Below are 10556 nucleotides of genomic sequence, written 5' to 3'. Positions count from 1 at the left end.
TTAATTGTTTATATATTTTTAACAAGATAATAATTAATTATGTGTTATATATAACACAGAAGGAGGCAGGGGTGTTTAGCAATGAAAATCCATTGAAGAATGACCTGATTCAATTCTTCACTGACATGGAGAAAGTACGTCCCAATGAACGATTTCAGACGACTTATGATATTGTCAAACAGCAGTAGAATTTCGATCGTGCTCAAAATTATTGAAGATTTCGTTAGATTTTATATATGATTATGATAATTTTATAATGATGATGATTTTATAATGCTATAGCACGTGCCTTGTACGTGCACATAACAAGGCACCAAATGGAGGCATCATGTTCTATATTTTGCTTCACTGAAAATATAACGTGCATTGCACGTATTTTATACCTAGTATATATATATATATATAAAAAAAATAAAAAACTGTGGCTACAAAACAAAACTGTATTATCAATCCATTAGGTTAGAATAAAATTTTACTATCTTTAACATTAAGAATAGAACAAATTGTTCTGTACCAGTGTAGAACAGGCTATAAAGCCTAAACAACAAAGCTGAAAACTCAGAGAATCTCATACAAGTATATATGACAGTAGATATATGAAACGACAACGTTTGTAATCCAATAATTACACCAGCCGTAAAGGGTCGAAGGCGAAAGTTCCCATGAATCTCTTCCATTCTTGTATGCATGATGTATCTATCAACAGTGTGAGTGGTAGAGTAGTTGCTTGTCTCAACACAACAGATGGGAACACTTCATCTTCCAATTATATATACAAAAGCCAAAAAGAATAGGAACCTTTTGCTGATGCTAAGTTATGACGGTACGTATTACCAAAACATGAATTGTGTCACTATTATCTGAGGTGTTCTGATGATTAGTAACAAAATGAGCCATCACATTGGGAATCTCAGCAAAGATACTCTCTGGTTGCTAAAGCTCTGCACCCATCATAGTCAAAGAGAAAGATAGAATCACCAACCACATCATGAATGGAAAATAGTAAGTTACATATGCATTGTCGTTTCTTAAGGTTTGGTTGTGTTTCTTTTAGTGGGGGCTTACACTGTTTTAAGGAAAAAAAAACTTAAGTTTTGGCTAAAGCAGAAGCAAGGGAAATCAGAACTTAAGATATAGTAGAGTGTTGGGAACTAACCTGCGGGTTAGACTGATGCATTCTCTGTCTAAAAGGCCAACTAGGTGCCCTCGGTTATCTTCGAATTGCTCTGTAACAACTGGAACCTCATTTATCCCACGCTTATTCATAATCATCTGTACATAGAGTAGATCCATACTAGGTGTTGCAGCCCATGGTACCCTACAATTTCCCCCATCCAAAGAACACATCTCAGATACCAAAAGCTCCTGCAAAAATGAATAACCAATTAGTTAAGCTAGCTTGGTCACAGAGATGTGTGAAAAGTTAGCAACATGTTTAGTCCTAGACACAACCTTGGATATTCTGCTTCTTGTTTTTGCGTATTTACTGTAATCTTGAATGTCTTTAAGTGTAAGCAAACCAATTAATACATTATCATTATCAACAATCATAGCACAAGGCTGTTTTTCCATAAGCATGAGAGTCAATGCTTCTGTAAGCAGCGTGTTCATCATAACAGTCACATATCTTGTCCTCATGGCTTCTGAAACGTATATTTTTGTTTCTAAATTTTCAGTTTCAGTATCAGAATCTTCCATGCAAAGGGAGCTTTCAATTTCACAAAGGTCACTCGTCGTATCTTCCTTTTTCATGAAAGCATAAGTAGAAGGTAGCCCACTTGCACTCGAGGGAAGCATATTAGGACTTTTTTCCTGCTTCAGTTTCTTTTTACCCTGCAAATCTCTTCTTCTTGACTGTCTGGATGTAACCCATGAAGACAACCCCACAGCTCCAAGTAGTGGCAGAACAATCCGATAATCCTGTGTCAATTCAAATAGCAGCAAAACTGCTGTAAGAGGTACCTGACACACGCCTGCAAGAGTAGCAGCCATCCCTACCTGCCAATGGAAACTTTCATGATCAGCCACAACCCAGTTCTCAATATCCACCGTATATGTAAAAATTAAAATACCATAATGCACAAGCTACTTTGCTCTAAAATAAGAATTTCATCAATATATGTTCCATGGCATGACTCTTCATAGTGCATGTATCAAAGCTTTCCTCAGGAGAAATCACACTTTGAGATTCGCCATTACTCTCACTTGCATATGTTTTTGTTTTGTTTTCTATTATTTTTCCCACAATAAATGAAGCCATATAAATTAGAGAACAAACAAAGGAAAGCACAATAATGTACTTCCACAAGCAAGGAGGTTTCTCTACCTGAAAATGATGGAAAATATATTATGTTTTCAGCTTAAAAACAGCCATTCTTCCAACCTCAAATGTGATTTCTGCTCTCAGAAATATCAAAAGAGAAACAACATGACAGATAATAAATTATGTCACTGAATTGGTGTATTCAAGTCTTCAAAAATCTTAAAAGTTATATTCATCTGTCACTGGAGTAAAGTGGCCTAGAACAGTACCAGGCCATATGCTTTTGGTGATGCAACTTCCAAGATAGAGAGATCAATTATAGGATTAGGCTGATCAACCACAAAGCTGACAATTTTCCCATATGCCATTCCTGTTGCGGCACCAATAAAAAGAGATGGAGCATAGTATCCTCCCACTAATCCAGAGGCACGACATAAAGAGGTTGTGAAGATCTTGACTGCTACCAACTGAACCAATAGATCAGCTGAGAGGCCTTTCACAAAGGGTCGAGACTCCAACAAAATGTCAACATTCTCAAAACCCCAATAAAGAATCTCTGGATATGCCAGTGCTATCAAGCCAACAGTTAAGCCACCCAATGGAGGAAACAAGGCCTTTGGTACATCACGAATGTCATCAACGATTGACAACAAGTACGACGTGCACTTAGATAGAGCCAATGACACCAATCCACACAGCACTCCCAGCAATAGATATAGTGGAAGCTCTGAAAAGATAGCAGAATAGCTCTAATAATTAAAGTCCTATCCTTTAAAAGAAAACTTGATCATTTACATTAAAAGATGTACACAACAAAAAACCTTAGGGGTGCTCCCTTAAAAAATAAAACAATTTTCTGAAAATTTATCAAAAACAAATCCTGGATTGCTGTTATATAACATACGTTTTTTTTTTTTACAAAACTGTATAATGTTGAACAGATATTGATGGTTTACCGGTAGGTGAGCGGAAGTCAAACTCTGGGACTGTAAAGGCTGGTTCAGAACCCAGGCCAATTTCTGAAACTACAGAAGCTATGACTGCACTGAGTATAACCATAGAAGTGGTATTGGTAAGTGTTAAGGAAGAAGGATTAGTTGGTGATGGCCACAAGACTGACTCCACAGCAAAGAAACAACCAGCAACAGCAGCATTAAACCCTGTCCAGTCCAAGCACCCAAAAATTATTATAATTTTAACATAATAATAATCAAAATACAATACCAAATGACAAAAATAATGGAATGTTATCTATTGGGTCACTGATTAACTCTCTCACTCTCTCGAGAAACTAAAATACCATTCAACTCCCAGATTCATGTTTCTCAAAGAAAGCATGGCTATCTATTTTAATAACAGTTTTCACAAGGATTCGAATACAAACCAGAGGCAATTCCAGCAGCTGATCCAGCAGCCACAAGGGAAAGCTTTATGTTGGAACGCTTATCCAGCACATTACCAACTCCCTTGGCTATGGAGGTTCCAATGTCAACACTGGGACCTTCAGGACCCAAAGAGTTACCAGTACCGAGAGTAACACACGCGGCGACTGCTTTGAGAAAAGGACGAGACACAGCCTTGAGACCATTCGAAACTGAAATGGGCAATCCAGTTCTCCCAAAACGATCACCATTATCATCATCGTCAATTAAAGAATTTCGAATTTCGTTTAGAACTGCAACGATCAAACCCCCAGAAGCAGGAACCAGAACCACTCGCTTCCAGATATCTTGAATTGGCTCCTCTCTCACCCAAGATGCTCCTCTGTGCGGTTGCCCATCCCAGAACAAGTCTCGTATCTCATGAACCTGAAATCAAGAGAATTAGTAAATGAGAATTCAATAGCAAATTTTAAGTCGAAATTCAAGCCTATTATGAAAAGGCAGAAATGGGTTTTACTCCTTTATTGAAGAGAACGATGCCGATGCCTGTGAGAAGGCCCACTAAGCATGAAGATATTATTAAGTTTGAATTCCCACTACCGCCATTGTCACTGGAAGCTTCCTCCTCCTCCTCCTCTTCTTCTTCTTCTTCTTCTTCTTTTTGGAATTGGGTACTGTTAGAAAGGGCCAAAGGAGGCCTTAGAAGTAAGCTGAGTTTGGTATTTGGTAAAAAAGAGAACGATTCTGTGTTCCTCTTCAATGGAAAAGATTGTAACTTTGATGATTTGGTCCAGGAAGGTGGTGGGACTGGTAGTGGTGTTAAAGGGTTATAAAAAGGCTGAGAATTTGGGAGTCGCCATGAGAGTTTCAAAGCTCCCATTATCCACTCCACCAAAACTAAAAAAGGTGAACCAGAAATGGATAATGTTTCTTTATTGGAAATCAATTTAAAAAAATATTTATTTTTTACCTTTGTGCATTTAAAATTTACATATTGAGGCTTTGGAGATTAAACTCCATTTTTATATTGCAATAAATAAATACTATAAATAACATCTTAACTGAAAATAACTACCGCCGGCACTTATTTTTATTTATTTGGTTTATATACTTGTCATTTTCATAAATTAAAGGCATAGCTTTTTTAAACAAGAAGTTTTTATTTTATATAAATGTAAATGAATTACGTGTATTGGAAAACCTGGCATCACCATCTTCAGAGTTAGTCCAAAATCAAGAAAATATACTTTGCTTTTTTCAAGTAAAGAAATCCATAGAGAATCTGATGATTTATTGAGTTGAGTAATTAAGGTCTTCTCTCTCTCTTTTTTTTTTTTTTGAAAAAAAATTGTGGTATACCAAATAAACTAAATTGATGAGATTTAGAACCCATACACTGCTTAACCACAAGATACTAAAATTATTGCTTGTATCAATTACATGACAAAACATCGAAGAAATACTCCAAAGAGAATTAATAATTATCTAAATGTTTTTAGCTCTAAAGAAAAAAGTAGACTTTTTTTTCAAAAAATATGTATACCTACCTGTATTATTTGAAACATAGGCAAGCATTTTCTGTGACTTGCATCTTTCTCATCTCAAAAAAAAGAAGTGTAAATAAAATCAAGGAAGGAAATCCCTTTTGCCCAAAGAAAAATTTGAAGTAGTTCTATCTATTTTCTAGACAAACCATACTCAACATCTTTCAATAAACTCTCTTCTGTTCCTTCATTCATTAGTAACTTCATATCTTCCCCTTCTTCCATGATGGAAAGGCTCTTGGCTGAAGCAGCAGCTAGCTTATCAGCCTCCATGGCCCAACTATAGACGATCATTCCAACAATGGCGAGCACCATTCCGAGTATGTTTTTCACTGTCATCTCCAAATCAAAGAGAAGCCAACCCAATGTTAGGACACAAACTGTTTTCATGTGGCCTAAAACTTGGAAAGATGTGGCTGAGAAGCGTCCAATACAGAGGTACTGGCTTATGTTGCAGAATACTGCTAGGGAGCAAGATACTAGTATGAAAAACTGCATAGTAATGGAAGAAAAAAGTGAGATTTTCTTTCTTGATAAAGACTAAGAAATGTATAATCATCAAAAGGGTATACTTACAAAAGAACCAAAAGAAAGTTTATAGCTTGTTATGGCTTTTCCGGTTAAGCAATAATCAATGAATGGACCGAGAATGAGAAGGGAAACAGCTTGAATTGGAGCTGTCTTGCTTAGCAATTCAAAAGAGCCTATTGAGTACTTCTTCTGTAAGGAACCTATGGTCTGTAACACCCCAATAATAAGAGGGAAAAACTATGAGTTCTTATGGTTTTAACATAGATATATTGGCTATAATAAGGAGATTTAAATTTATTTTCACTCACTATTTGTTGCAGGGAAGTAGAGAAAACTGCTACACAGGCACATAAAAAGCCTTTGGCATTAACTCTGACATCAGTCACTGTACAGACTCCTACACCTACAACCACCACTGCTACAGCCATTTTCACTTTGCTTGAGTAATGTTTTCCATTTAGAATCCATTCCATTATGCACACCACAGGAATCATGCTCAGCTTTGATATCTACACCAGTAAAAAAACGATAAACAAGTTCAGAAAAATGCATACTCATGTTAAAAAGAGAAGAGCTAAAAAGGGGTTGCATAGAACTGGTTTAGATTCTATGGACCTGATAAAATCCAACGGAGTTGAGCATGAGACTGAAGTTCATGCCAGCAATTGATGCGTTGGCGACTATGGAAAACCAGACGAGTTCCCATAAGGGAATGGCATGCTTTGATGAAGAGTAACCAGCAGCATTTGACACCAAACCAACCAATGATGTCACGGTGAAATGAAAGCCAGTCAAAGTTGTTGCTGGACAACATAATAAGAAGGCAAAAATTGTCAGCAATTCAGAGAAAAGAGACTGAAATTTATGCATATGTGAAATAAATGGTATAGTAATGATCAAGAAGAAGATAGGCAAAGTTAATAAGAAGGGAACTGACCGAAAGCAAAAGCAAAACCTTGAGGAGCCATAAGCTCCTTGTTGGCCATGATGATCCCCACAGAGCTCACCACATTCATAGCCCATGCTCCGAAGTTACACACTTCGAACTTGTTAGATTTTTTATTTTCACCCTTACTGGTACACATGTTTTCGGATTTCTACTTTCTCTAGCCCTATGATAAGTTTAAATTAAGTGTTATCTTAAGCTCAAACACCCTTGAGGACTTTCCTTTCTTCCTGCTATAATTGATCTTAAACTATATGGATATATATATATATATATGAGAGATGATAAGAGATATAGAAACAGAGAATAAGGAGATGGAGAAGCTAATCACAGGGGCAGAGAGTTAAATCAATCTGTCTCAACCTGTAGTGTGATCGAGTTTTGTTAACATTTATAAACTTAACAAAAGATGCTAACTTACATCCACATACAAACAATTAAAAAAGGACAATAGAAAGAGAGAGAACCAAGTGACAGATTTTGCTGGCTTCATATTCTTTTCTTTCACTTTCTGTCTTTTTCAGCAACCTGCATGTTACTTTCATCTCATCCCCGTAAAATCATCAATGATAACATTACAAATGTCAATCAACATATGCATCTATATACAAATATATATTAAAAATCAAAGTACTGCGAATGAAAACAAACATTTATTTTCATCTTATCTCCCTCCGTATAAGGTACAAAGACTCCCATCATAAAGTTCCAAGGCCAAACTTTCTATTCACTTTTCGCATAAAACAAGCTTCTCATCCACTTTTTTTTTTATTTACTTTCTTCGTTTCCGGATTTCATGACAAGTGAGAAAATGTATGAATTACATATATTTCTAGTAAACCTATAACAGCGGAAACACTCTAGTATATTCATGCCCTTTACGCTTAATATCAGCAACTGTTGAAATTTTTCGAGGTTTTATATTATTTTACACAAGTCTATTCTTTATTAGAAACATTAGAGTTGACCTCAACTAAGTCGGGGCTCTTGTTACCAGACAGAGATTGGGCCTAACAAAAATATTGTACTGGGCTTGGAGGGGTGCGCCAGGCCGATGCAGTAGTGCAACACATTGGCGACGCGCAAAGACCCGAGTAGCAAGCTACTGAATGGGCCTTTCCCCTTAAAAAATTAATTTAATATCGTGTGGACCGTTGGCCCACATATCAGATATTAAACTGATAAGAACAGATACTACACTTGATCTTAGCCAAAAGGCCGAGAAAGGTATGCTTTGAACGTTGAGAGACTTCCACTTAAATAGGTGACACACTACAATATCAACTCTATATAATCAATGTGGGACTAGATGAACCGAATGTATTTGCTTCCTACCTATCGAATTAGCCAGTCTCATCTCATATCTCATACAATACATGTAAAAGCCCTTTCTATTGATTCTTTTCGCTCTTTGAAAAACAGTACTCTCTCACTTTCTTCTTAACGATTGTAATAGCAATTTACCTGGATGAAGACTCTTCTTACGAAATCCAGCAACGTTTCGAGCCAATTTTGTGGTAGTACTAGTCTCCACACTTGTTTCTCTCTAATTTCGGTGGTTTTTAAGTAAATAGTAAATAATTACGTGGTGAGACTAAGAAAATAGTAAATTATCTTGTAACATATCTTATATGCCAATTTGAGCTCAATTGATAATAGATAGTGTGTTAGAACATATATGAACTACAGTATTAGACTGTAGATTTGATTAAAAAAGATTGTGTAAAGTTTTTTTTTTTCTTTTGAAGGAAAAGATTGCCTAATGTTAAAAATAACGTCTTTATAACAAAAATATTTCTCTTTACAATTTTTTATTTTAATATTTGTCATAATTGTAGAAACATGTTATTTGTTTAGAAAAAGGTTTATATTGGTTAAAACCCAGTTGGAATAATATATCATAATGTAATTGTTAAAATTACATTACTACGAGCATATCAACAATACATCATTAACACATCATTAACACATTTAATGCTCATTTTATCATCCAAGATCAAAATATTTATTTAGAGCATTAATTACACAATGAAGAGCATACGCATTCCATCTCCTTGAACCATGATGACTTCTTCAAATTTGTAGAATACACAAGAACAGTATACAAAGATAACAAATGCAATAGAGAAAGCTTATGGAGAACAACCCTTACCAAAATACTGTCACACACCTTAATGCAACTATATGTCCTCTCATTTATTATGCCCTATTACCCTAAGGGGTATTAGTGGGTTAATTGGGCTCATTATGATAGTGGTGGTGGACTATAGTTTAATGGGCCAACATATAGTCATTAGGGTGCCACCATGTGCCTCTAATGCAATTAGTAAGTGTAAACCATCTCATTATGGTGATTGGTAATTAATAGACACTTTAGTTAATGGTTGTAATTATGGCATAAAATTTGTGATTATATTAGTCCATAATAATAATTCTAACATCCTCTCACTTCGTCAATATAATCAAATCATTGCAATATTGTCTAACACACATATGGCAATCAAATAAATTATACATAGTATCATACCGATAAGATACAAATATTACATATGACTTGGCCCTCTAGACATTTAAATATCATAACAACCATTAACTATCAAACCAAACATGCATGAGGTACGACAGATTGAGATTATGTGCATTCACCTCCTTTTGTACCTGTCACTTCGATGAACAATAATATAAACATATATACGTAATAACAACAATAAGAAGTGACTTCAATTATCATTATGCATGTTCAGACCAAAACACAAGCTATAAGCAATCCATACAAAATACTAGCATGTTCAATACATAAATAACAAAACTCCCACTGACTCAACAAGCTAGGCTCCCGACAATCTCATTCGGGCAATGTAATGCCCCGAATTCTCCGATGTATTTTAACGGCGTGAACAGTAGGCCGAGAGGGCCATACTTGTTTAATTATGTTATTAAATGATAAAATGCATGTATGTATTGATTATATTATGATATGACGTGAAATGCATGCATGTGAGTCCATATTTCTTTATACGAGGGTGTGATAGTAATTTGGCCCGTTGAGGGTAAATTGGTTATTTGAACGCATGTTGGTGATATAAATTGAGACCACATTATGATGTGGGTTTGTTCGAGCCATTTGGCATGAGACGATCAAGGAAATGTTAAATATCGGTTTGGTCATAACAGGCTTAAGCTCGGGGCTCGGGGTGAGTCTCGGGGTGTTTTAATGATTAGAGTGTTACCGGGCATTAAAGGGTAACGGGATGTGAAATATTGGTGTTTGAGAATTTTGAGATTAGCGGGAATTGGGAAGCGTTAATTATCATTAACGGTGTAGGTGGAAAATGTCAAAATTGCCCTTGAGAGGTTTTAGAAGCTTTATTATGCCTAGGGGTATAATGGTCTTTTGGTATGAGGATATATATGATGTATGGGTGGCTGTGAAATAGAACCCAAAACAGAGTTTGCTTCATCTTCTCCTTCCCGTACAATCTTCTCCATAGTTCTCTTCTTTGGAGTTTTGAGCTCAAGGTGTGGAATTAAGCTAGGAAACTTGGAGGTTGAGGTTGTAGACATAGTTCAGCCATTGGAGAGGGTTCAATACTAAGTTTGAGGTAAGCTTTGATCATAACTTTTCTGGTTTTGCCCTGTTTTAAATATAAGTTTCAGTTTGTGTTTTTATGGAGGATTGTTGGAATTAATGGAGGTTTTAAGGGGTTGCCTTGGGTTATGATGAGGGAGAGTTTTGAGTGTTGTTTAGGGGTGTTAATGGGTGTTTGAGAGAGGTTTGGGTGGTGTTTAAGTTGGGTTTGAAGGGTTGGTTCTAAGTGAAATCGTAGAGGAAGAAAAACAGGGGTTTTGGCTGAAATGGGTGTTGCGCCGCGGCATGGCCAGGGTGTGCC

General features: G+C 36.1%; 2 protein-coding genes and 1 non-coding gene across 3 annotated transcripts; all 3 read right to left on the bottom strand.

Moving 5' to 3' along the window:
- Positions 1-426: 426 nt before the first annotated feature.
- Positions 427-4566, bottom strand: LOC133786493 (chloride channel protein CLC-e). The gene is made up of 7 exons (XM_062225482.1): positions 4163-4566; positions 3648-4071; positions 3220-3423; positions 2533-2990; positions 1453-1998; positions 1157-1365; positions 427-941 (listed from the first exon to the last, which is right to left on the bottom strand). The coding sequence occupies exons 1-7, from the start codon at positions 4523-4525 to the stop codon at positions 911-913; spliced, it is 2235 nt and encodes a 744-aa protein (XP_062081466.1). The 5' UTR covers positions 4526-4566; the 3' UTR covers positions 427-910.
- Positions 4567-5017: 451 nt separating this feature from the next.
- LOC133786477 (UDP-rhamnose/UDP-galactose transporter 3-like) lies at positions 5018-7891 on the bottom strand. The gene is made up of 5 exons (XM_062225481.1): positions 6658-7891; positions 6336-6523; positions 6029-6229; positions 5766-5927; positions 5018-5681 (listed from the first exon to the last, which is right to left on the bottom strand). The coding sequence occupies exons 1-5, from the start codon at positions 6803-6805 to the stop codon at positions 5322-5324; spliced, it is 1059 nt and encodes a 352-aa protein (XP_062081465.1). The 5' UTR covers positions 6806-7891; the 3' UTR covers positions 5018-5321.
- LOC133813370 (U2 spliceosomal RNA) lies at positions 7703-7897 on the bottom strand. The gene has a single exon (XR_009884386.1). It is a non-coding gene; the product is annotated as a U2 spliceosomal RNA (small nuclear RNA).
- Between the last annotated feature and the right edge of the window lie 2659 nt (positions 7898-10556).

This window comes from Humulus lupulus, chromosome 1, assembly GCF_963169125.1.
Source record: "Humulus lupulus chromosome 1, drHumLupu1.1, whole genome shotgun sequence".
In the NCBI taxonomy this organism is placed as follows: Eukaryota; Viridiplantae; Streptophyta; class Magnoliopsida; order Rosales; family Cannabaceae; genus Humulus; species Humulus lupulus.
This window is presented reverse-complemented; position numbering and strand designations above follow the sequence as displayed.

Excerpts from the sequence above, each read along its gene's own strand:
- LOC133786493 (XM_062225482.1), bottom strand. The coding sequence starts at position 4,525 with ATGGGAGCTTTGAAACTCTCATGGCGACTCCCAAATTCTCAGCCTTTT. Across the intron at positions 4,072-4,162 it reads TCGTTCTCTTCAATAAAGGA|GTTCATGAGATACGAGACTT; the intron begins GTAAAACCCATT and ends TCTTGATTTCAG. Across the intron at positions 2,991-3,219 it reads TGACTTCCGCTCACCTACCG|AGCTTCCACTATATCTATTG; the intron begins GTAAACCATCAA and ends CTATCTTTTCAG.
- LOC133786477 (XM_062225481.1), bottom strand. The coding sequence starts at position 6,805 with ATGTGTACCAGTAAGGGTGAAAATAAAAAATCTAACAAGTTCGAAGTG. Across the intron at positions 6,524-6,657 it reads AGGTTTTGCTTTTGCTTTCG|CAACAACTTTGACTGGCTTT; the intron begins GTCAGTTCCCTT and ends TATGTTGTCCAG. Across the intron at positions 6,230-6,335 it reads ACTCCGTTGGATTTTATCAG|ATATCAAAGCTGAGCATGAT; the intron begins GTCCATAGAATC and ends TTACTGGTGTAG.